The sequence below is a fragment of the Pyxicephalus adspersus genome, chromosome 11, assembly GCF_032062135.1.
Source record: "Pyxicephalus adspersus chromosome 11, UCB_Pads_2.0, whole genome shotgun sequence".
NCBI classification, from domain to species: domain Eukaryota; kingdom Metazoa; phylum Chordata; class Amphibia; order Anura; family Pyxicephalidae; genus Pyxicephalus; species Pyxicephalus adspersus.
This window is the reverse complement of record NC_092868.1, coordinates 56,798,110-56,825,318: the sequence shown is the minus strand read 5'-3', so window position 1 is coordinate 56,825,318 and position 27,209 is coordinate 56,798,110. Positions and strand designations below refer to the sequence as shown.

The window sequence follows — 27,209 nt, the reverse complement described above, 5'->3', positions numbered from 1 at the left end:
GTTTAGAAAAAGACTTCTTCTGCAAGTCATACAACCCCCCCATCAAGGTTCTGTCCTGCACATAAACGAGCTGGGAAGCCCCGTTCATAATTAGGAGTTGTCCGTATATTGGTTTTCCTTAACACATGACAACCTGTACTTATGTTTCTCTCTTTGTGGGAATTGATATTTAGACCTGAGAAGACATCAGAGGGTGGAGGGGAGGCCTAGTATAAAACAAAAGGCCATAGATGGAAGGCAGCAAACCCAGTAGATGATCTAAGGTGAGAAAGTTTCTGGTCATGCTGTAACTGATGCCGCCTGCACAGTTCCCAACTCTGGATGCCAGTTACCAAAGCGGTGCCCGCTCTGTCCCAGTGCCCACCGCCTCCTCCTCATGCTGCTCTGCCTGTACTCTGAAGCCTGTGTATGGCTTGTAACAGAGCCGTGAAACCTGGTGGCTAATTTTTGGGCCAGAGGAACCCATCATGTCCCCCTCTGACTGTACTCAGATACCGCGTAAAATCCGGTATGTTCCCTTGGCCGCCCCATAAAATGGCCATGCCAGCAACAGAAAAAAAGATTCTTTATTTTATTTTTACTTGTACAGTGTTGTGCAGAGATGGGAGAGTCTTGACATGTCTTTTTAAATGTATTTATAGGCTGTAGAAGCTTTCCACCGACCCGAATAACAACCCAAATTTTTCTCCCATTGACTTTAATGGGATTCGAATTCGGCATTCAACGACGCAAATAATTTTGCATTATTCGGCCGAATAGCGGTCGAATCGAATAGCGACCTATTCGACCAACACTACTGGTTACCCCATCAGTCATAATCAGATTGAACGTGGTCATTTATGTTTAGAAATGTAACTGGAATTTGAAGTCCTAAGCTCTCAGCTCTGTTCCTGGCTAGCCATAACAGTAAACGGCATCTTTACTAGCTGTCCTGTTTACTATCCCTAATGTCTGCATTGACGTAAGATCCTGTAGAAGATGGAGACAGGCATGTCAATACGGCTGTCTTTGGTTGGATACATTTCCTACTCGTGAATTGCTCAAGTTCTCATCTGAGGTCAGTTTACCTAAAATCCAAGTTATCTATCATCAGATAATAGCATTCAACTGGACTTGTTCATATAAGGCCATTACCACTAGTATTATAATGACCTGGATAAATGGGAACCTTTACAGACACAAAATTCAAGTTGATTTTAACATTGATTTAACCTATCTGACAACCACTAGCCACAGACACTATAGGGTGAGCGGATAACACTGTGTGATCCAGTTTTAAGCAACTGAATCTCCAAATCCAAATCCCAGACTTCAGACTACTGTCATTGTCTTTAATTTCTGTTTTCTTATTTGTTGTTTTGTACAGTGAAATAACTGTAATGTTATCTCTGTGTTGTGAATATTTTAATAATTTCAAAAGCACACAAAACAAGTTAAAAGATCAATATTATCTATGTAAACAAACAGAGATTAAGGAACAATAAATATTGGGTGGAATATTATCTATGTAAACAAACAGAGATTAAGGAACAATAAATATTGGGTGGAATCACATTGGTTTGTTTTACAAAATGATGGGGCAGTCACATTATTGTCAGATGAATATCTCATGACTGGTATATACATATGACTAGTAAATTTATGACAAAATTAAATTTGATTTACCTGATATAAAAAATGGAACTCTGGGATAAGATAGCTACATTAGGACATAAAACGTGAACACTGCAGGATGGCTTCTATGTCAAAGAAATACTATCACATCCATAACTTTGATGCCAGAAATGGCCTTGAAAATTACTTCTCCGACAAGGAAACAATGGTCTTTGGGGAGGATTCTTTAAAGTTTCCAATAATGAATCTTTACTATGTGTTCAGTAAGGGTATGTATAGATTGGTGCATTGTATTTCACTTGTGTAGAAAAAAAGAAATTAGCTGAAAGCATTGTCTTTAATTTTTGTGAACCTTTATTTTTTTTTTTTTATTTTAAAGAAAACATAATCCTTACATTTCCCACAAAGGAGACAATAGAAATAGGGGCAACAATTGGGGTATTGGCCACCCTGCTGCTCCCAACAAGATGCACCTGACACTTAATATTTTCACAACCAAGGAAATAATGTATGGGCTCACTATGTATAGATATGGAAAATACATTTAAAACATAACGGATTCAAATTGAGTTGCACCTGGTATTATAAACAAATGTATTTTTCATAAAAAAACTTGAAAAAATCTATATAGTAAAAAAATCCTAATGTTGCTGATGCCCACTTCCTTTATAAAAAAATGTTGACAAAATGACACTAGTACATTGAAACCTGTGCGTTTGAGGCCACCACCTAATATTTAGCAAGTGCTTAATTTTGTCCAAAACCGTCCCTGGCTCCCCACTGGTGTTTCCTTATGGTGACAACAATGGACCATGCTTGTTAATCGCTTGTTGAAACAGCCACTTGTAGCCTCCATCAGCCGGTTTGCAGAGTGACCTTTACAGCGGAATTTGAACAGAAGATACAGATTTATTAATGTTCAACAATTACTATTAAAATTTCAATAATAAGTTAAAAATTGCATTTCATTTTTATCTTTTGCTGTACATATGATGTACTGAAGATGTATTTAATGCTTTAATTTATCACATAGGATATATTCGTGGAGATCTTTGCATTGATCTTAGCCATGGTTCCTTCATTCACCATCTATATTCAGCTTCCAATATATTTAAGGATATTATTCTTATGAAGTTCAATGAAAAATGTGCTATGGAAGTGCGTAGATGGCTCGGTGATCGTACCGGAGCTTTTAGCTGGACTCACACAAAAACTGCCGTGGAAGAATTGGAAGGGAAAAGGTAAAGTGTCTGCTGATAATTGTTTGTGATAGTTTGAAGAAGATTAGCAATCCATTGCCATGAAATTACTTTTGCAGTTAAAAATATACAAAGTGCATCATTGTAACCTTAAGGCTACATTTGCACAGGAATCATTTCAGCACACTTCCAGTTTAAATGTCATCAGTTATTAGATTGTTTCTATGTGTAATGGCAATGCTGACTAATTTGGTTAATTTAAACCTTTGCTATTACCACAGCACAGGGGATTTATCATTTGGCTTCATGTTATAGTTTGTACATAATGTGGTGACAGATAGTCCCCAGGTTACATGCGAGATAGGGACTGTAGGTTTGGCAGCTTAACAAAAAACTGCCACACCGCTGAGTAGGTGATTTTCCCCCCAACACTGCCAGTGCCTCCGTGAACCCCTGCACCACTACTTCCGGGACAGGTAGGCTGCTGCGAAGAAGGTGGTCTAACCCGGGCATGTTTAGCTCCCAACCTCCCACTGCTGCCACCCTGCTGACCACCAGCCCTACTACCACCTTGCTGGCTCAGCCGCTGCCTCACGGGCAAGCTGCTACCCTCTTCTCCTGATGATGATGAAGCCCCTTTTTCACCCGGCTCCCAAGTCCGATCGGCTTCATCATCATTGAGTAGTGTATGCACGTCACTGATGTCCTCCTCAATGGTCTCTGTGTCAGGAGCCTGACCGCTCGCAACACCACCTCCCACGCCACTCTCCTCATCACTGCTTCCCTGCCTAGTGGAGAAAGCGGCAGATGTCTCCTCCAGATCTTGGCTGGGCAGTAGCTGCTGACTGTCCTCTACTAGCTCGTCCTCACTGTATAGTGGAGCAGAGCCCACAGCATACAATACTTCTGTGGCTGAGGGAGCAGCAAAGGACAGAGGCAAGTTGAGGACAGGTGAGGGCACAGGGTCTGCTCCCGGGCCATGCCAACTAAGGGTTGTGTCTGATGAGCCCACCGACTGTTGGCAGGGGGTGTCTGATGTCACTTGGGATGAAGTGGATGACCAAGTTAACCAATCAAGAATTGCTGGGTTGCTGGTCAAGACACGACCGCTAGATGACACCGGGAGCTCAGGCCTCTCGCTGCGACTCCTGCTGACACACCCCCCTTACTCTGCTGCGACCTCTGCCTGCGCCAGAAACATTTAGGCCTCTGCCACTCCTCTGTGCATGGCCTAACACTTCTCTGTCTGACATACTTTTACTTAAACTAAATAAATTAAAAGCAAATTATAACACACCTAAAAGCAACAAATATCTTTTTATATTTGTACAAAAATAGGCCACTAAACGCTTTTACCATAAATCACTGCAACAGTGAACTGCGTATATATTTTTCTTTTTGTACTCAAATACGTCACTAAATGCTTTCACCACATATAACTGCAGAAGTGAACTGACCGGGCCAGGCAAATGTGTTCACAAGCCAATAATACAAAAAGTGAATTAGTGTATGATATATGTCTGAGGGAGGAGTACAGGAATATAACTTGCATTATCAGCTCAAAGAACAGAGTACTAATAAACAAATTAAGGCATGAAGTAAAAACATTCACTTAACCAACATTGTGATGTGCATAGGCGTGCCTGCTTCAAAAATGCAAGGTTCGCCCAGGCACACCCGTACAGTCTGTGTAATGAGCCTGAAGACATGGGCCTAAAACAAAAACAGGCATCCAGTAAAACATAACACAGCAGATCAAATCCTCAATTTGATTTTTAAGCACTGATATCTCTTTAGAATTCTGGGAGACCGTTATGATTGTTTCATTGACCCTTTTCTCAAACACCTCAATTCTAGCACCAAGATTTTGTAGGTCTTGCCGCAACTCAGAAGTGATACTAGCCGTGGCTTTAGCCAGTTTCGTTTGTAAAAGTTTAGCCATATGTGAAAATAATCTACCTTCTTCCAAGGTAAATACTTGTGCGGATCATAGACAGGGGGGTCCTGGGAAAGAATGCTGAACCTAGATTCAGGTACTTGTGATAACATTGAAGGACTAATAATTTCAGCATCCCCCCTGTGACTGGCTAATGAACTGGTATCAGATAACACTTGAAAATCCAGGGCCTGAGAGGGTCTGATATCTGGGGATGGCTGGGGAAGATTGAGAGGATTTGGATTCCCACCCTCTATCTGTGGTGCCCAAGGGCCTACCTTGCTCAGCAGCCTGTTTAACATGGGAAGCAGGATGAGCTGTAGCGTTTTCTTCCTTGACCGTAGCCATTTTAGGAGCCGACCGCGTGGCTTGAGACAGTGAGGGACATTTTTTTGTGGGACTTCCCCACCATCACTCTGACACACGAGCAGGGTGCTGTATGCTTCCGTTGTACTCGTGTAACGTGACTGCCGAGTCCTGTTATAGCTGGAGCCGGGTAAGGAGCTGGAGGGAGCCAAGCAGTCTATGCAGGCATTTTCATAGATGCCGGTGCACGCTTCGGAAGTCCGTCCCGTATCTTTGGTCTCAATGTTTTTTATAAACCACAAATACTCGACTATGGCTTACCAGGTGAAAATTGCTATGTATTGTTAAATAGGAAGTATCATTAATACAATACTGTTATTTACCAAAAAACAACCTTTTTTTCTTTTCTTTGTTTAAATATTATGATCCAAAAAACATCTGGACTTTGAATGTGCGGAATGTGGGCACAATTGAAGTTAATGTAGAAAAACTCTGGACAAAATGTCTGAGGAATATTGCCATATTAATAAAAAATTAAATAAAAATCGGTGTTAATATATTGCCTAAACCAATTTCAAATTTAAAAAATACATTACAGCAAACATTTTAAGATATTTTAATGGATTTTTCTTTTGATAATTGCACAGCCCCTAAAAATCGTAGGGCTACCAAAATTGGTGGGGATGTCAAGGTAATCTTTTGAAACATGTAGCAACAGGAACATTTTCTGTAGAAAGTTAGAAAGTCTAATAAAAATGGTGTCATTTACTTATTATTATTAAACAAAAATGAAAAAGAAACCACTAATATTAAAAGCAAAAAATAAAAAATAAAAAAAAAATAAAAAGAAAGAGGGGCAGCAAGCTGCCTCCTCATCCTGGAAAATAAATACATAGCACCTTACACCCATTCCTACATAGCACCTTACACCCACAGGGAAGCAAAGAAAAGACCTAAAAATAATGACAGAAACAAGAAAAATAATATACAAAAAAAAAAAATGATGCACAAAACACATAACAAGTTTTGTAATTCAAAAAATATAAGAAAATAAAAGCCTTTAATAATGTCCCTAGTAAATGTATCTATTATTGCCTCATTCATTAACACATTGAGGTACTGTAAGGAACTTACCCGCCCTGCGAGCCTGCGGTGTCCCTGGGGTTCCCAGCCACAGAGGGAGACCCCTCAGTAGCAAGCAGCATAACCAAGGCTGCTCCTCTGCTCACAGCTTGTCTGTCTCTGCAGGCGGAGGGATCTGCCCTGGACTAATTACTGATCAGCCAGGCAGCAGCCCTTGCATCCCTTTGGATGTGGTTCCTGCTCCCAGCACTGTGCAAGTGCAAAGTAGTGCACGTCCTAGGGGTACTGTGGGAAGAGGTGCGCGTGTTACCATGCGTCCCTCTTGTACCCCCCGAGGGCGTGGCACTCGGGTGCTTCGCCCCAGGGCGGGACATAGTTAGTTTGAATTCCCTGCGGCCAATCAGCTGCAGGGGATTTACTCAGTCTCCCATCAGACAGTGCCAGGTGGCGCAAGGTGATTGGTTGGCTGGCTATCTAAGGAGAGCCTGTCCATCACCCCATTGCCCGCTATAGCCTCTGTTACCACAGTGTGCTTGGGTGTGTCTTTGTGTGTTTAAAACTTCTGCTTGTCATTTCCTCAGTGACCCGGTCTGAACCTAACTCTGATTGAACTCTGCCAGCCCTGACCTCGGATTGTTATTGACCATTCTGCCTGCTGCCTGCCCTGACCTCGGATTGTTACTGACCTGCTTTTGCCTTATCCTTCTGTACCTTGCTTGATTGGACTTAACCCTTGCTGTGCTGTACCATTCTGAATAAACCTTATTCAAGGATATCTGGAGTCGGTAGTGGTTTGTGTGCCCAGGCGCATTACAGGTACATTCAGAGCTAAACTAAATTAAGCATATTTTAAGCACGTCAAGCAAGTTAACTAAATTATTGCACATTAACCCCTACCAGCTTAAAAATTGATTTTCCAGGCTATGAACTGAACAACTATGTTTTGGTAATTGGCAATTCAGCGGCCATATGATGTGACAAAATTTACAGGTAAACTCGAAATGCACAAAAGCACAAATACACAAGTAACGGAGCCAAGAAGAACTTGTTCAGAAAACTTCCTGTTGCCAGTCACTTCCTTTTATAGAGGACGTCTTTTGGCAAATTAGAATCATATGACCAGCATATAACCAGCAGGTAAGAGAAGTAGCAAGAGGCAAATTCCTTCCAGCCAAGTATTGTCCCATGTGGACTGCCTGTCTCATTCATCATCTGTCACAGAAGGGAGATTAGGACAGTTAAAGTGATGCATTTCCCTGGAGCTTAATCAAGAGACGGGGGGAAAAAAGATCAAATAATCACTTTCAATTATTTAATTTCAGACAACTTTAGACTTTATCATAAACCTTTTTAAAAGAAGTCTACTCTGACTTATCTCATTAATCGCCAAACTCCCCAAGCGCAGCAACATATACATACATGTATAATATAAGCTTGTGGTTTAGTGTAGTCTCTCCTGAAGTGCAAAAAGTGTACACATATTTGTCTTGTTCTGGCTGTGTGTGATGTGCCTCACGTTCTACATGGCAAAGCCTATTCTATTTGACATCTGATTGACATGCTTAATTTGATGCAGCATAGGGTGGAAAAAGACTTTCATGTCTTCCTTAGAATCATAGAGATGTTAGTAGGGAGTGTAACTTTTATGAGGAGTGTCCACTGCCTCAAGAGGTAGAAAAAAAAGGCCTACCTAAAGAGGATGAAGAGAATAAGCAGACATCTATCTGATTGCACTGGGGGTAAGGATAAAGGGGGGCAGATGGAAGAAAAGTTTTAAATGAATATTTTAGGAAAAATCACCAAAAATGTTTTTTCAAATTTGAAGCAAAAACAGAATTGGGACAGTTTGAATTCATGTTTCTGTTGTGTTCATTTTTAATTCAGAGAGATGTTTTAATGTTACAGTAGGAAAAATGACCACTATACTAATACAACAAATTGCTGTGATTTCACTTATTTAACAGACAAAAAAAATCAAGATTGTTGAAGAACATATTTTCTCACATTGGGCCTGATTTATTAAAGTTCTCCAAGGCTGGAGAAGATACACTTTCTGCAGTCAAGCTGGGTGATCCAACAAACCTGGAACACATCTTGTCCAGGATTGAAAACATTTGCTAACCAATAGCAAATGGCCTTTTGGAAAATGATTGGATTTACTTTATAATATTTACTTTATAATTTATTATTACTTTATAATATTTTATTACTTTATAATTTATTACTAATATTTTCAGGATATACTCAACACTTAATAATAACGTATCACAAAGGATTTATTTGTGAAGATCTTTTATTTGACATTTGAAATATGATGAGAGTTTTTTAAAATCCGCTCTCAACAAGCTGGGATTAGTTATTGAATTTTGTGCCATGCAGAAAAGTGAAAATAAGAGTGATCTCATTGATTATACTTATGTGATATTTCTCACTGCTCACAAAGAAAAATAAAAAAAATGATTTTTTTTGTTATACAATACTAAATCTAAATATTGAAGGAATAACAGGGTATCTGTCTGGAGGTAACAAAAATTTAAAAATGAATGAAAAAGATAAAGCGTAAGATAAAAACATTTAGGTTAAGTACAACAACTACAACACTGAAACTGGTGATATACCAGGAGGAGTATTTAAAATATCAAGGATAGCCTTATGTTCTGGGTCCTCTAGGGCTCTGGAAATAAAACTATACGGTACTAATATTTTAAAGTGAAACTAAACCTTCTATTCTCACCTGTCCCCATTGCTTTGCAGGGCACCTCCAGCTTTATCCTTCTTTTCCTCCTAATTGTGATCCTTAACCATTTTGATTAGCTAGGCTGACATTACTCCTGCATAGGCGCATGGAAGGTCATTGAGTCCTGGCAGGGGTGCTGGGTGCAGCTCTTTTTTGTTTTTTTGATAGTTCCACAGAGCGTCCCCTTTCTGCATTACAGCACAACTTAAAAAACATTCTTTTAATGGAACTATAGTTCCTCTTGAACCATTTATATTATACTGCAATTATACTAATTTAAATTAAATTTAAATTATACCACAATTAACAGTTTTATTAGCTGGTAATTCTTAAGGGTGGATCTATATCAATGTTTATGATCAATACTAGATTTTACTATTTTTCTGTTTTGTGAACGTTTATGTTTTTGTAGAACCATAAAAATTAAAGTAAACTACCAAAGTTACCTACAAGAAGACAATAAAGAGGAGTTAGTAATAAATAGTGAGTAGAATGTGATTTATAGTTTATTTAGAAGAAAAGAGGGAGTAATGTTATCACATGAATATCCTATGACTGGCATGTGGATATAACAAACATAGTTAAGTCATTATTAAATTAGATTTATCTGATAAATGTAAACTAAGCTCCAGGGTTACATTAGGAAGTGAAGCACTGCAAAATATATTCAATGTCATAAAGATTCATCCATGGATTTGATTCTAGAAGGGGTCTTGAACTTTATTTCCCTGATAAAAAAAGATGAGGTCTTTCGATAATATTCTTTGAATTTTCTGATAATGAATCTGCATTATGTTTTTCGCTGGGATCTGTATGAATAAGTATATTAAAAAACAGAAATGTCTTTGGGTAAAAATAACACTCATAGCTCCTAATTAGTGAGAACTTCTATTGATATGATATTCTCTTCTGTAGGAAAAAAAAGTAATTTTAACTTTCATCCTAACATTTTATACAGAAGAGACAATACTAAGTGGGGGACAGCAATGGGGGTATGGTATTTTCCCAACAAAAAAAAACAGTGGATTTCATCATGTGAATGGTTGTGGATAAACAATTTGAAAAATAACTAATTGAAATGTAGTTTCCTAAAGCACTGGGTATAATAACCAATTTCATTTTCTTTTTTACATACTTGTTTTCACCTTTTTACATCTCAGTATAGCTGATTGTCTGTTTTTCAGGCTGCCAATTGACAGAATGAATTTACCTACTCTATACAGTTCTCCTGTTGGTGTCTTGTAACCCATTGTTTCAGTGGACAAGAGTAAGTTATCCTGGAAATGCAATAAAAGCCAATTCTGTCTCGTTTCCTAACAGGTTTCACCAATAAGGCTTCTTCCAGGGAGTTATCATCACAGACAGCGGATATCAGCTCCTGTGTACTCCACTCAGAAAGTCGATAGATCTTACATAGTTACATAGTCAGGTTGAAAAAAAGACATAAGTCCAATAATTTAAACCACTAGAAAAAATCTAGTTTTAATACTTTAAATCTTTAATACCCAAGTAAATTATGTGATTCTAGAAAAGCATCCAGCTTTTTCTTAAAGCAATCTATAGAATTTGCTAAAAAGTCTTTTTGATGGAGCCGATTCCACATTTTCACAGATTTTACAGTGAAGAATCCCTTCCCTATCTGGAGATTACATTTCTTTTCCTCCTCTAAAAAGTACATAGGTGCAGTGCATATTCTTCTCCTCTGCTCCTTCCATTCCATATCATAGGACTAACACCAGATCCTTTTAATGGATGAGTTCCAAAGATGGCTCCTCTTCTGATTTTTCTTCTCCTTCCTCACAACAGTACCTCTTACCACTTAGACTAACTCGACAAAGCTGTTCTATTCTTTATTATGATATTTGTATGCTCAGGTGCTGTCATGCAATCCTTCTTCTAGTTAGTCTGCAGTAGAGAAGTCACGTCACTAACAAGTTGCTTTCTGCTCCCCCTCTACCGCTAAATCTGAAGTGTGGTCACAGACTACAGGACCAATTTTCTGGGTGCGCTGCAAATTCCCTCACATTGTCTACTGTGTGCATGTGCTGAATTGGGTGGTGAAGAAATGTCTTAAGCACTACTTTAGTCTGTAGGATGTCTTGGCCTTGGTCCGAAAGATCTGCACCCACTTCAACAGATCCTACACTGCAAAATATGTACTTGGGACCTAGCAGAGACCGAATGATCTCTCAGCAAAAATGATCTGTGACAGGTCCATCCTCTGAAATTTAACCTTACGTACTGGGCCACCTGTATATACAGTAACTGGTTGATGTACAATGACAAGGAGCTTGGGCTTCATTGTCCAGGGTAGTGGTGGCTCACTGCAGACACCTGTCATGTAAAGTCCTGTTCACTTTTATGTAACAAGTCATGCTGAATTTGAAGAAGAATGGGGTAGAGGAAAAATACCTTAATACTTTGCTTCGCAATCATGGTGGTATTATTAGTGAGTGGGACTTTTATAGGAGGTAAAATGTGGGGGGGGGGAGTTGTATGGGTACCCCATCATTCATAATCAGATTGAACGTGGTCATTTATGTTGAGAAATGTAACTGGATTTTGAAGTCCTAAGCTCTAAGCTCTGTTCCTGGCTAGCCGTAACAGTAAACTGCATGAGCTGAGCTGAGCACCATCCCTAAAGCCTGAATTGATGTAAGATCCTGTAGAAGATGGAGACAGGCATGTCAATATGGCTGTCTTTCGTTGGTTACATTTCCCACTCGTGCATTGCTCAAGTTCTGATCTAAGGTCAGATTACCTAAAATCCAACTTTACTATCATCAGATAATAGCATTCAACTGGACTTGTTCTTATAACCCCATTACCACTAGTAATACAATGACCTGGATAAATGGGAACCTTTACAGACACAAAATTCAAGTTGATTTTAACATTGATTTAACCTATCTGACAACCACTAGCCACAGACACTATAGGGTGAGCGGATAACACTGTGTGATCCAGTTTTAAGCAACTGAAAATCCAAATCCAAATCCCAGACTTCAGACTACTGTCATTGTCTTAAATTTCTGTTTTCTTATTTGTTGTTTTGTACAGTGAAATAACTGTAATGTTATCTCTGTGTTGTGAATATTTTAATAATTTCAAAAGCACACAAAACAAGTTAAAAGATCAATATTATCTATGTAAACAAGCAGAGATTAAGGAACAATAAATATTGGGTGGAATCACATTGGTTTGTTTTACAAAATGATGGGGCAGTCACATTATTGTCAGATGAATATCTCATGACTGGTATATACATATGACTAGTAAATTTATGGCAAAATTAAATTTGATTTACCTGATATATAAATGGAACTCTAGGATAAGATAAGAACATTAGGACGTAAAACGTGAACACTGCAGGATGGCTTCTATGTCAAAGAAATACTATCACATCCATAACTTTGATGCCAGAAATGGGCTTGAAAATTACTTTTCCGACAAGGAAACAATGGTCTTTGGGGAGGATTCTTTAAAGTTTCCAATAATGAATCTTTACTATGTATTCAGTAAGGGTATGTATAGATTGGTGCATTGTATTTCACTTGTGTAAAAAAAGAAAACAAAAGAAATTAGCTGAAAGCATTGTCTTTAATTTTTGTGAACCTTTAGTTTTTTTTTATTTTAAAGAAAACATAATCCTTACATTTCCCACAAAGGAGACAATAGAAATTGGGGCAACAATTGGGGTATTGGCCACCCTGCTGCTCGCAACAAGGTGCACCTGACACTTAATATTTTCATAACAAAGAAAACAATGTATGGGCTCACTATGTATAGATGTGGATATTATATTTAAAATAAAACTGATTTAAACTGAGTTACACTTGGTATTATACAAATGCATTTTTCATAAAAATACTTGTTTTCATCTTTTTAGTCCTTTAATCTCAATGCCCACTTTCTTTATAAAAAAAATTTGACAAAATGACACTAGTACACTGAAACCTGTGTGTTTGAGGCCACCACCTAATATTTAGCAAGTGCTTAATTTTGTCCAAAACGTCCCTGGCTCCCCACTGGTGTTTCCTTATGGTGACAACAATGGTCCATGCTTGTTAATCGCTTGTTGAAACAGCCACTTGTAGCCTCCATCAGCCGGTTTGCAGAGTGACCTTTATAGCAGAATTTGAACAGAAGATACAGATTTATTAATGTTCAACAATTACTATTAAAATTTCAATAATAAGTTAAAAATTGCATTTCATTTTTATATTTTGCTTTACATATGATGTACTGAAGATGTATTTAATGCTTTAATTTATCACATAGGATTTATTCGTGGAGATCTTTGCATTGATCTTAGCCATGGTTCCTTCATTCACCATCTATATTCAGCTTCCAATGTATTTAAGGATATCATTCTTATGAAGGAAATGCCTGGATAAACATCAAAATGTCTTCAAAGGATGTTATAAAATACTGAAATGTACAGCTAATGTTTTTTTCATAAATAAATGATAGTTTCATAATGAATTGATTCATACAGACCCCTGCTAAACACATAGTGAAGATTCATCATAGGAAATTTCAAAGTGTCATCTGCGAAGATCATTGCCTACTTGTCAGAGAAGTAATGTTCAAGGTCCCTTCTAGCATCAAATTCATGGACGTGGTAGAATTTTTTTGGCAAGCAATCCATCTTGCAGTGTTAAGGTTTTACTTTTTAATGTACTTATCACAGATCTCCAGTTGTATTTATCATGTAAATATAGTTCAATATTGACATAGTTTTGTTTGTTATATTCACATGCCAGTCTTGAGATATTCATCTGACAAAGTTAGTATTACCCCCTCGTTTTGTAAAACAAACCATCATAATTCTACTCACTAAAATTTTTCTATATTTGTTTTTTGTCTATATATAGGTAACTTTGGTATTTTATACAAAAACAAAGAGTGTCACGCTTGGGGATACAAGGCCTATAGGGACCCTACGGCTTTCAAAGAAGTAGTGTGAGCCCTGAGAAGGGCCAAGGCACAGAGTCTAAGCAGTAACCAGGTCTTCTCCAGAGCCTCTAGTGGTGAGGATGTTGAACTGCTGGTTACTGCCAAGTTGCGGTCCTTGGGCACACTAAGGTGGGCAGGATGATGCAAGGTACCAAATCACTAGATGGGAGAATTTTCCAGGAAGGCTTGGGTTGAGGCAGGCAGCAAGCAAGAAAGGTAAGGAACAAGCCAGGTGTCGAAAAACAGAAATCCATGAAATAGATACCAGTGACACAGGGCCACCACAGACACAGGGATCACAGGAGACACAGAAAGCAACAGGAGACACAGAAAGTGACAGGAGGCACAGGTCACATGGATGACGCAGGGATCACTTGCACACACAGAGGAACACTGAAAGAGCACAAGAGAACAGGCAGGAATACACCAGACTTGACAATACGTGGTTAACACAGGAGGTGGACAGGCCAAGCCTTGAATTAAACAGCAGGTGTAGAGGAAATGCTCAGCATAGCTAGGGGACTCGGCACTAGTGGAGACACTTTGTGCGAATGCACAGTGCTGTGTCTGAGCTAGCTAAATAGCCAAGGGTGATTAAGAGGCTATTTCCTGATTGGCTGACAGGAGGGGCGATACTGATTAAATTTGTAAGAGCAGGAGTGCCTGGGCTTAGAATAGTTATAGGCAAAACAAGCTGATAAGTTTAATCATGTACATTTCATAGAGAGTAAATCCGCAAGATATACATCAACTTCTTTCACCAGATTACATGTACATGCTATACATACAAAGTAGGTCAACAATGAAAATCGACTCTATTGGTCCTCTGACTCAATTCAGTGATGCGTTTCAGAAAAATCTGCAGAGTCACAGTGCATTTTCTTTGACATAGAATCCATTTGGCAGTGTTCACATTTCATGTTCTTCTTCTCCAAGCTGATGACATCCAATAACCACACACTGATGAAACAGTCGCCAAGCGGTAACACCAGTGGGTCGGTTAGATTCTCCTTTTCAGGGTTACACATCACAATTTGCCTGATGGATGCTTTTAGTTTCTGTTCTTTGTCCTGACATTGGTCACTGAAAAAAAGAATGGGGGGAAAATAAATATCTGTTAGCCTGCTGTTTGCATAAAAAAATGTACAGGGTTGCAGGGATGGGTCCTGGATGGGAAATATGCTTCCCCTTATATAGAACATGGGATCTGAACAAGCCCTCAAGGGCTGCGTTTGTTTAGTTTGTTTGTTACTGGGTGGGACTTCTCATTCCACATAGGAACAGCCCTGAGTTTGACCCCAGCCAGACAAGAAGGAATCTTTTTGAAGGACATTTTGGAGGACATATGTTTGTCTGTAATGTTCTTTTTGGCATTGCACATATCACATGTATCCAGATTAAGTGTTGTCTTCTCCTCCGCTTCTAGGATAAATTAAATATTACCTAGAGGAAACAGGGTGAAGATGGGCAAGAAACAGCAGCCATTCGCCCTGCACCTGGGTGACAAAAAACAACCCCAGGCTCTGGACTGCTTCATCTTCCGCAGCGAGAAGGCTCCCTCATCCCCTACAGGGAAGAAGGTAGCAGCCAAGATGGCACGGGACCCGGCCACGAGGTCTGTCGGAATCAGTTGAACACGCAGATCTCCACAATGCAGTTACCCAAATTTTCAACACACTACTGGGAACTCCCCAGGAAGACCCTATTGCCATAGAGAGAGTCCATAGAGTGTCGGGCCCACAATTCCAGGATCCAAGCAGAGTGCGCAACATTGTGCAAGCGTGTGCGTGTGCAAGCTATTGTCATACCCGCTGAAAGAAGATATAATAAAAGCTGCCTGCTCCCAAGAGGAAATCTATTTTCAAGAAAAACACAATTATGCTCATGCAGGACCTTTCTCACCATACTTTGGCAGTGCGAATGACCCTGTGCCCACTCGCGAAAAGTTTGAGGGCTTGCATTATAGGTGGGGTTTCCCATTTCACCTTGCTGCATCAAAGGATGGGGTAATGGCAGTTTTCCGCAGCACCACAGATCTGCCCACCTTTCTGGCCACCTTCTGCCTAGCACAGATCTCTCTTCCTAACTGGCCATTTAGCACAGGTTTTTGGGCTAAAACCCCAAGAGAGACCAGACTGTCCAACTGGAAGCTTGATGCAGGTATTCCTGCCATAACCTTTCTCTCCTGGTTAGGTGATTAATTCCCCTTTTCTTTTGGTTACATTTCCTTCCATTGATCTCCTCAGAGGATCTTGATTTTCTGTGGTTAATATTTGCAATATGTCATACATATGCTTTTCTTTAATGTCTTAAAGCTGATGCAAGTTTTTTTTTTTTTTTTCTTAATAATTTATTGGTTGGAACTTCTCTACAGAGTTGGATTTTAGCTCCTAATGTCATGCCTTGCTGTCTGTTCCCACCTAGCTTTTTCTAATAATGCAATGGAGATATATATATATATATATATATATATATAGGGTTCAGATAGCTTTTATACATTACACACATTTCAAAAAAGACAACCCTCCCAACCTTCGAGACCGTAGATATCCTAAAGGCTACTACTGCTGCACTCCTGACTCCCGATCAAAGGGAGTAAGCATACTTATTATTTCCTCACTGTCCTGGACACTAAAGGCAGTCTAATATGATTAGGAAGGTCAGTTTCTTTTCTTAAAATGTATTGTTAACAATCAGCCTCTCACTCTGACCACAGCTTACGCCCCAAACACATCACAGGCAGCTTTTATCTCCACTCTGCTCTCCAAACTAGAAGACTTTAGAGAGGGCTATTGGGGGGAGACTTTAACTAGACACCGGATAAAGTATTAGATACCTCTAGTATCCCTAAGAAAGGTTTACCAGGAGGGGGACGCATTAGGAAATGTTTTCAAAAACAGCAGTTGGTGGACGTATGGAGAGCCCTTCATCCAACGGAAAAGGACTAAACCTTTTTCTCTAGGCCCCACCAGTCATACTCTCGCATGGATCACTTCTGGATAAGACACTCTGATCTCACACAAATTAGGAAATGTTCGATAGGACTCCATTATCCCCAAAGAGGGAAAAGACCCAGCAGTTTGTTCAAGCTTCAGTCCCATTTCCCTCTTAAACCAGGATTAAAATTATTTACGAAAATACTTGCAGTTAGACTCCAAAAAGTTATCACTAAACTTGTCCATCCTGACCAGGTGGGGTTTGTTCCAACCAGGGAGTCGAGGGACAACACTACCAAAGTATTAAACTAGATTTACTCAGCCCAGAAGTAAAAAAACCCGGCCTTTCTGTTGTCAACTGTTGGGGTTGACTGGAAATTCATGAATCATACACTGTGTCATATAGGTCTGGGAGAGAAGATTTTGATTTGGATTAGAACTGTTTATAGCACTCCATCAGCCTCAGTGAGGGTTGATGGTTTCCTCTCCAATCCTTTTGCAATTATTAAGGGTACAAGGCAGAGTTGCCCTCTGTCCCCTCTAATTTTTATTTTACTCCTAGAACCCTTCCTGTGTCAGATCAGGGCCACTAGTGGCGTAAAGGGGGTTACAGATCCTAGGAAAGGAGCATAAAGTTGCTGCTTTTGCGGACGATCTTTTTTTTATAACAAACCCGGTGGTGACCCTCCCAAATTTACTCAAAGAACTACAAGAATAGGGTAATCTGTCCAATTTCAAAGTGAATCATTCCAAGTGTGCAGACCTAGATATCTCCCACCCCCACACCATTAAAAGCTAGTTATCTGGGAACTCCCCATTCAAATGGGAAGAACCCACTTTTAAATATTTGGTAATCAAAATCCCCAAGGATCTCAATTCCTTCTTTCGTCTTAATTTTTCACCTCTCCTCCAGACGATGACCAAAGAATTGGAGCAGTGAAATACTCGCTCCTTTACATGGTTTGGTAGGATACAGGTCATTACAATGAACCTACTTCCCAGGTTGTTATATCTATTTCAGGCTCTGCCCATATTGCTACCTCAAAGTTTCTTTTAACAACTGCACGCCAAAATCTTTAAATTTATTTGGAGTAACAAGAGCCTTCGCATAAAAAGAAAACTACTCTTTAGGAGCAAGTTCATGGGGAGCCTGGGAGTCCCAAACCTGAATTTGTATTACGCAGCTGCTCATTTAATTAGAACCATTAATTGGGGTGCAGATGGTAACTCTAAATTGTGGGTGCAGACGGAACAGGCTTGTAGCACCATTCCCTTCAAACACTACCTTGGCTCCATGCACCGAATCAATATTTCAATAGAGCATATCCCACTTTACCGGCCACCATCAATGTTTGTAGGAAATACTTTGATCATTGAGCGATCTCACCACATCGTAGCCCCCTTACACCAATACTGGATAACCCAGGTTTTACTCCTGGCATGCTACATGGTGGTTTTGACTCACTCAGAGAAAAAAGACTGTTAAGGGCTAGATTTTTAGTTTCAGGAAGGTCTTTGTGTAAACTAATTGACCTAGTTGACCCTTCTCTTCCCTATGGGCTGGACTTTTTGAAAGTGGTCCAACTGTCCCACTTTCCTAAATTGCTGAAGATGGATATAGGATGTGACAGACAACTAACAGACCAAGTGTTGAGATACTGTCACAAAAGTTCAATGCATAGCACCTCCCAGGAATTGGGGTACAAAATTTTTACACGATGGTACAAGACCCCTGATAAATTGCACACTGTATTATCAACATAATGGGTCTAAATTTAAATAGCTCTCCATTCTGAAGAAGATAGTCTATCATGGGTGAATCTGGGTGATCAAACAAACCTGTAAGTGGCTCCATAAAAGTAATTTGTGAGCAAATGCTTTCGATCCTGAACACAATCAATTCCATGTTTCCATGTTCTCCCATCTATTCCAGCATTATGGAGGTTTAATAAACAAGGCTCAATGTTCTTGAAATGTTTGGTGGTCTTCACACATAATTTTGGAGAATTTTTCCATTGCAGTGACTTTTGTGAGACCACAACAAACAAATCGAATTTCTTCCTCATTGTTTTTGAGGGTGTTCAGACTTGAATTTGGCCCCAACCTACACATATTTGTCTGAACAAGTCTACCACCTAACCAAACCTACTTGCACTGGTTAAATTAAAGAAAAACTATCTGTGTATTTATTTATTTATACATCATTCCATGATTTTTTCATTATGCAAGCCATGAAAGTACCTCATTTAGGAGGTTCAGTTATTTTCTGTGTTTTCTGTATGATAACTGCTGACCATTTGATTTTGTTACATTTTCCTCCATCAGCATTGTAACATTTTCATGCTGAAATGGACACTGTTGGTAATAATTTACTTTTCTTTATGAGCTGAGATAAATATAATATGAGTGGTATCAACAAGATCACTCACTTTCTTTCTCCTCTGCACAGCGCAGTAATCAATAATGAACCCCACCTTCTGGAGAGCAGATTTTACAAAAATCTCGTCATATTTGAATACATGGAACCGTTCTGATCCAACTGTGAAGAAAGTTGTGTTCAGTCCCCCGATAATGATCAGGTGGCCCCCAACTTTTAGCAGGTTTGAGATTTTTTCCAGGTTCCTCATGTATTCATCTTGATCCTTGCTAATGGCCTCCAATAACCATGCACTAATGACACAGTCGGCAAGAGGTAACACCAGCTGGCCGGTTAGATTCTCCTTTTCAAGGTTACACATCACAATCTGCCTGATGGCCGCTTTTACATTCAGTTCTATGTTCTGGACTTTGTCACTGAAATGAAAAAAAAAATAAAAATAAATACAAATATATATATATATATATATATATATATATATACACAGTGTATGTCCACCGCAGTTTTCTAGCAAAGTCAAGACTTTTTTTTAGTTTTTTACTAAAAAGTAAGATCAGAAGTCTTCCATGTTTTTGCTGCTATCAAGTCTCCATTACAGAGATTTCCCCTCACTTCCTGCTGATGTTTTACCAGACAGGGAATGAAGGGAACTTTTCAACAGCAACACAGCCAAATACTTTTCATGAAGAAGGTAGAGGAACATTGGAACCCCTCTAAGATTTGTATTGCTATCAATGTTTCTTTTGCAGAATTTGCTTCTCTTCCCTCTAATGACATTGTTAGCATGATAAAAATGAGGGTAACATCCCTAGATAGCAGTAGAAATGCAAACCATGTTCTAATTCTTAACCTGTATTCCCAAAAGGTAGATTTTCTTATTTCACAATTAGGGAAATTAATTATAGACTGGGCTTGTCATTTGCTTTGTCATCTGTGGCCATGTCTGCCAACACACAGCTACATGAATAGAGAGATCCTCTTACAAGCTGAATACACTCCTCTCCCAACATGTTCTGTGCTTTTTTGGGACTCTTTTTGAAGGAAATTTTGGTTGACATGTAGTGGTCTGCAATGTTCTATTTTACATTGCACTTGTCACATGTATCCAGAATAAATTTAAATCCTCCATTGCATGAACCATGGATGCCCCATGGCTCCCCCTCTGACCCAGGGCAAAGCAAGCCAACCTCAGCCACATGAGTTACACAAAAGACATTTTTACATTTTACATCAGTACAGAAAGCTATTTTTTACTGCAAAAGTGATCCCATAAAAATATCTCACCCATGTTCTTACTGTTACAAACATCCATCAGTAGACACTTTACCTTTTTCCTTCCATCTCTTCAATAGCAGTCGTTGTGTGAGTCCAGTTAAAAGCTCCGGTACGATCGCTGAGCCATCTGCGCACTTCCATGGCACATTTTTCATTAAGCTTAATAAGAATTATATCTTTGAAGACTTTGGAAGCTGAATATAGATGGTGAATGATGGAGCCATAGCTGAGGTCAATTAAAAGATCTCCACGAATAAATCCTGTGTCATAAAATAAAGTGTTGTGTATATCTTAGTCACATGGGGTGGGCAAAATGTTTATTTTGGCTACAGCACAAATAGTAAAGGTGCTGTTGTGACCATCACAGTATCCTGACCTCAATATAATATTGAACCCTCAACATCTGACAAGCATGGTCCACAGAGGTCACAATCAGGAAACCTGCAAGGGCCATGAGGATATCACTTGTCGGGGACAACAGCTTTCCAGCTTTCCTTGTATCCTTCCTATTCTGTGAATTGGAGCTGGTAATCAGCATCACTGTGATGTCACAAAAGATGAAAAATGGTAAAAACTTTTTTTTAACAAAAAAATGTAAATATTTATATTGCTCAGTGCTTTACCAAGCTACGTATTAATCACTTTAATTTACATCTATTATCCAAAACTTTTCACAGTAAGCTCATCCATTCTTTCTTCATTGTGGTAAAAACTCTCAGCAGGCACCTCATTGGGTGCAGGAGGGTAGCAATACACCCATTGGTGTCCCCTACTCACTATTGTTTCTTATATAATAAATAGCATTATGAAAATCAAAATGTCTCTGTCCTCTGGCAGCACTTCAAGAGACATTCTGAAATACTCAGATCTACCGCTAACGTATTTAACAAAAAAACGGAGGAATGATAGTTGTTATGTTTACTGATTCATACATACCCCTGCTGAACACATATTGAAGATTCATCATCGGAAATTTCAAGGAATCCTCTCCAAACACCATGTCCCCCTTGTCCGAGAAGTATTGTTCAAGGCTTCTTCTAGTATCAAAGTCATGGATGTGGTAGAATTTCTTCGGCATAGAATCCATCCTGCAGTGTTCAGGTTTCACGTTCTATTAACCTAATCCATCCCACAGTTCTATTTATATTACAGGTAAATCTATTTTAATTTTGTCATAACATTTTATGCTATATTTGCATGCCAGCCACAAGATATTCATCTGACTGCTGTGATTACACTCTTTATTTGTAAACAAACCATCATAATTTGACTTATTATTCATGTTTTCTTCTCTCTTCTTGTCTATATGAGGGTAACTTTGGTACTGTATATATGCATTTCAATAAAAGTAAAAAAAACTCACAACACAACTGCTAAGAATTTACCCTCGCAAAGGATGATAGGTCAGCAACCATATCAGCCACCAGACTACTTTGCAGAAAGATTTTACTAGGTTGCAACCCCCAAGCTCTTCCCATCAGAGGATGGCTTTAGTTTTCTACTATCAGCAGGCTCTTAATTTAGTTTCTTTTTGTCACAGGTATGGGAATAGGTAGGGGCTACTACGCACCCCAGTTATATTCCAGGGTAAGGGAATGACTGTCCTGATGCCCTCAGATTAAAATAGGCTTCCAATAAACCCCTCAGACTCCCAAAGACATTTGGAGGACAGGTTGTAGTATTGGGGTCATGTTCCTATGTCAGCTATGACTCCCGCACTGTTTAGAGATGGCCCAAGGCCTGGTATTATCAGAATGCAAGCCAAATGCTTGCTGCCCCCTTTTTCTGGCTCCCCTCATTCCATGGTGCCTGGAATAGACCAGAGAGGGATACAAATTCATTGCCTCCTTCCTTCTTGTGGGCACTAAGAACCCAAGCCTGGAGAATTGCCTGCTAATTTTGTATATTGCAAAAAAATAGTAATATGTACAGTGTTTTTTTTTTATTAATAATTCAATTCAAATTTGTGATTTAAGTTGTAAATGAGAGTTTGTACATTAGTAGCAGTGTGCTAGTACCAATTGACATGGGACAAAACACAATTGACATGGGAGCTAGAGTTCTCCATTCAATAGAATATTTGGATATTGTTGGATATAACTGATACATAATTGATGGATATAGCTGAGGGTGTGCCAGATAATTATTTTATTTTGGATAGAGCAGGCCCCTATTACCCCCCCTACCCCATGAGGTCAGAAATGAATGTTATGCAACTTGACCCAATAATACCATCACTTACTTTTTATAATTATTTTATTATAATTGTTATAATTATTTGTATGACTTGGAATGTCTCTAGTTTTTTTAATTTGTTCAATTTTTCATTTGAACACAGACTGATGTTTAGCTTCATCCGAAGCTTAAGCAATCACTCTTTAGTAATACTCATTATAAACATACATTATAAATGAATATATATTAATTACAAAAAAGTGAACATCGGCCCCGCCACTGAGCACAGCCAGCCAATGAAAATGCTCAGTGCATTCATAATTTAATTGATTTAAACAGAACTGAACACAGTGGGCAGCGACTGCCTAGTGTGTACTTGAAAAGACTGTAATAAAATAAATGTATAAAAAGGACACTTTGATTTATAATAATATTCTGTAATAACTTTATTGGAATAGACTTAGATATAGAATGGAGAATGCATAAAAAGGAAACCCACAACTGGCCCTCATTGTTGGTTTTCACCAGGACATTGCTACCACAACTCTAATCTTACTGATTGTAATCTCATATTCTGGGAACATCTGGTGACTAAGCAAGCATGCAAAGTATTCTCAGCTCCTTCTTTGTGCACTTGTACCCGTCAGACTGAGCATAAGGTGAAAGCAAATCAGCACAGAGTCTAATAAATACATCTCTGCACAAAGAACATGCAATATGTTTGGAATTATCTGCAATGGTTTACTAAACTACAAGCAATTTTATAGAGTACAGAATAATCCAGCTCTGTATTCATGTATGGAATATATATTTTGAATACAAGTACCTGAATTTAATTTGGCCTCTTGCAGCCTATACAGCAGAGCTTTGTAGTAAAGGATAAGGGCTTTTACTGTACCCCTAATATGCTGATTCATCTGGGGGGATGGGTATCTGGTAAGAACTCTAATAAACGGGCCCTGTTCCTCCCCAATGTTGTAGGAAGGCATTTGGCTTAGTGTGGTACAAGAAGCATGTCTCTTTTATGAAAATTAAACATTTAATATTTACATATTAAAACGTAAACCATATTACCATGTCAATACCATCACTCCTCGTTGAGATCTGTTTTGGAAAAACCTGTTTCTGCTGCCATAACATTGACATTATTTCTTTGCCATAACCATTAGAAATTAATTCTGGGATGAAACTATAACCCTTGCAGTTGGGCTTTTTGCCTGGTACCAGTAGAAATCACTTTTATTTACCTTATTTGTCCCAACACTATGGGTTGTGGGTGGGCCCAAAGCTTCCTAATTTAAACATAACACTACCTCCTAGTGGCAAAACTTGTATTTACAGCATAGTATATGAGCATGGTTGTTGCACCTATATATGTGATATTGGGAGGAATTACCATGCAAAACGCACAAGACTCTTTATTCGAGCCAAAATAATACAGCAAAATTCAAACAAAACTTAAAGGTAGCTTACATGAACTTGTAACTGTGATGAGTCCAAAGTCTTCTACAGTTCAGTTTAGGAATAATTCCACAATCCATACATAAAAAACACAACAACTTTCAATTAAAATCAACACAGCTCCTAAGAAAAGCTCACCTCCAGCCTACCTGTTGCTTTTTTTTCTGCCATTCAGACCTATAGCTACACCTATTTTCTGGCTGGAGTCACACCAAGGGGTGTACCTGGGTGGAATGAGAAGGTCGACCCAGTACCCTGTACCCAGTACTCCATCCCAGAATACACTTCTTCTAAAGAGTCCAAGCTCTATAAAAGGGGGAAACATATCTTCTGTCCAGGTCCCATCCCTGTGGTCCTGTAACTATTTTATGTAAACAGCATGCTAACTGATATTTACTTTTTTCCTATTCTTTTATCAGTGACCAAATACAGGACAAAGAACTGAAGCTTAAAGCTTCCATAAAGCAGATTGTGATGTGTAGCCTTGACAAGGAAAATCTAATCGACCCGCTGGTGTTACCTCTTGCCGACTGTGTCATCAGTGTGTGGTTATTGGGCACCATAAGCAAGGATCAAGAGGAATACATGATGAACCTGAAAAAAACCTCAAACCTTCTGAAAATTGGGGGGCACCTGATAATTATTGGGTTACTAAATACAACTTTCTTCAAAGCCGGGGGAGAACAGTTCCATGCAGTTCCATATAGTGAGAGTTTTGTAAAATCTTCTCTAACCAAGTCAGGGTTTGTTATTGATTACAGCGCTGTACAAGGAAGAAAGAATGTGAGCGATCTCATTGATTATACTCATGTGATATTTATTACAGCTTACAAAGTAAAGTAAAAAAAAAAAAATGAACCGTCAGCTTTCAGTGCAGTGTGAAATTATTACAATGTAGCTCCAGGGGAAATCAGTCAGTTAACTGGATGTTATTACCATGCAGGAAATATTGGTGCTGTATAGAAAGTCAGCCCAGGTCTAATAATCCTATTATTATTAATAAATATTATGTATTTTTTGGAAAGGGAAGATAATTGATTTTTCTCTGTTGCAGTTTTACTTATATTTCCATGTCTCCTTACCACCTCCACACTGTTACTGGATAGTGACACTTTCTTTTACTATATTGCTTGCACACACCTAACTAGCTTAGTGAACAATTTCCTTCTCCTACTGTAAGCTCTGCTGTATAGGCTGCAAGAGGCTAAATTAAATTCAGGTACTTTTATTTAAAATATATATTGTATTGTATAAAGTTGCCTGTAGTTTAGGAAACCATTGCAGATAAACTTCCAAACATATTGCATGTTCTTTGTGCAGAGATGTATTTATTAGACTCTGTGCTGATTTGCTTTCACCTTATGCTCAGTCTGACGGGTACAAGTGCACAAAGAAGGAGCTGAGAATACTTTGCATGCTTGCTTAGTCACCAGATGTTCCCAGAATATGAGATTACAATCAGTAAGATTAGAGTAGTGGTAGCAATGTCCTGGTGAAAACCAACATTGAGGGCCGGTTGTGGGTTTCCTTTTAAAGCAGTCTCCATTCTATATCTAAGTCTATTCCAATAAAGTTATTACAGAATATTAATATAAATCAAAGTGTCCTTTTTATACATTTATTTTATTACAGTCTTTTCTAGCACACAGTAGGCAGTCGCTGCCCACTGTGTACAGTTCTAGAGCATTGAAAAGATACAAATTGCATTACATTCAGTTCTGCTTGTGACTTCATGGGGGGGGGGCTAATAGGGGCCTGCTCCAAAATGAAATAATTATCTGGCACACCCTCAGCTATATCCATCAATTGTGTATCAGTTATATCCAACAATATCCAAATATTCTATTCAATGGACAACTCAGCTCTAAACTGTTTTTACAATGAAAACACATGGCAAACCCAATTCCGAAGCCTTTGTATATAACACTCTCTAAAGTGAAAAATGTTTAGAAAGCAAAGTATAGAAGGAAAAATGTAGGTAGAAAGTTGATCGGGAGGGGGATTAATTATTTCCTAGACATTAGTTTATTAGCATCCCAGGGTTTCATTTTTTTGTGTGTTATGTCCCATGTCAATTGGTACTAGCACACTGGTACTAATGTACAAACTCTCATTTACAACTTTTATATCACAAATTTGAATTTAATTAAAAATTTATAATAAATAAAAAAAAAAAAAACTGTACATAGTACTATTTTTTACAAACAAAAGAAGCAGGTACTTCTCCAGGCTTGGGTTCTTGGTGCCCACAAGAAAGAAGGAGGCAATGAATTTGTATCCCTCGTTGGTCTATTCCATGCACCATGGAATGAGGGGAGCCAGAAATAGGGGGCAGCATACATTTGGCTTGCATTCTAACAATACCAGGCCCTGGATCATCTCTGAACAGTGGGGTGCGTAGTAACCCCTACCTATTTCCATACCTGTGACAAAAATGAACTAAATTAAGAGCCTGCTGATATTAGAAAACTAAAGCCATCCGCTGATGGAAAGAGCTTGGGGGTTGCAACCTGGTGAAATCTTTCTGGAAAGTAGTCCTGTGGCTGATATGGTTGCTGACCTATCATCCTTTGCAAGGGTAAATTCTTAGCAGTTGTGTTGTGAGTTTTTTTTACTTTTATTGAAATGCATATATACATTACCAAAGTTACCCTCATATAGACAAGAAGAGAGAAGGTGCTAAGGTGATTTCCTATTGATCCCAGACCAATATTTCCCTCTCTATCATGACCTCTGTTTTCAACTCTTTGGGAGCAGTGAATAACACACACGCAGCTTAAACATATAGTTATATCACTTCTTCTCAAATCTTTATTATCACATCGCAGTTTATATAGTGAGACAACAAGGAGGAAGACACTTAGTGGTTAGTCAGTAACAAGAAAATTAACAACTTCGCTGAGCAAGATGTTTCAAGGTAAGAATATTCAAGGTAAGGATGGAGCAAATATTGACCTACTGATAAGGAGGATATAACTAGTTTCAACACAACTCAAAATTATCTGCAAAATAAAGCAAAAAACACAAAATCAATTTAAATTCAAAACCCAGCAAAATTATATTCCTTACAGAAGGGAACATGAATAGTAAGTCAAATTATCATGGTTTGTTTACAAATAAAGAGGGGCAAATAAAGAGTATCACAGCTGTC

At 38.7% G+C, this 27,209-nt stretch overlaps 2 protein-coding genes across 2 annotated transcripts; one reads left to right on the top strand and one right to left on the bottom strand.

Moving 5' to 3' along the window:
• The first annotated feature begins 1,732 nt into the window (after positions 1–1,732).
• LOC140340279 (nicotinamide N-methyltransferase-like) lies at positions 1,733–24,901 on the top strand. The gene is made up of 3 exons (XM_072425336.1): positions 1,733–1,883; positions 2,648–2,855; positions 24,478–24,901. Exons 1-3 carry the CDS (start codon positions 1,733–1,735, stop codon positions 24,899–24,901), a joined length of 783 nt encoding a protein of 260 aa, XP_072281437.1.
• Positions 19,094–21,509, bottom strand: LOC140341238 (nicotinamide N-methyltransferase-like). The gene is made up of 3 exons (XM_072426800.1): positions 21,359–21,509; positions 20,475–20,682; positions 19,094–19,563 (listed from the first exon to the last, which is right to left on the bottom strand). The coding sequence occupies exons 1-3, from the start codon at positions 21,507–21,509 to the stop codon at positions 19,140–19,142; spliced, it is 783 nt and encodes a 260-aa protein (XP_072282901.1). The 3' UTR covers positions 19,094–19,139.
• Positions 24,902–27,209: the final 2,308 nt, after the last annotated feature.

Bases quoted from the DNA above. Each gene is read 5' to 3' on its own strand.
- LOC140341238 (XM_072426800.1), bottom strand. From the start codon at position 21,509: ATGGATTCTATGCCGAAGAAATTCTACCACATCCATGACTTTGATACT. The intron at 20,683-21,358 runs GTATGTATGAAT...TTTATGACACAG, and splicing joins TCAATATGTGTTCAGCAGGG to GATTTATTCGTGGAGATCTT. The intron at 19,564-20,474 runs GTAAAGTGTCTA...TTTTCATTTCAG, and splicing joins GAAGAGATGGAAGGAAAAAG to TGACAAAGTCCAGAACATAG.
- LOC140340279 (XM_072425336.1), top strand. From the start codon at position 1,733: ATGGCTTCTATGTCAAAGAAATACTATCACATCCATAACTTTGATGCC. The intron at 1,884-2,647 runs GTATGTATAGAT...TTTATCACATAG, and splicing joins TTACTATGTGTTCAGTAAGG to GATATATTCGTGGAGATCTT. The intron at 2,856-24,477 runs GTAAAGTGTCTG...TTCTTTTATCAG, and splicing joins GAAGAATTGGAAGGGAAAAG to TGACCAAATACAGGACAAAG.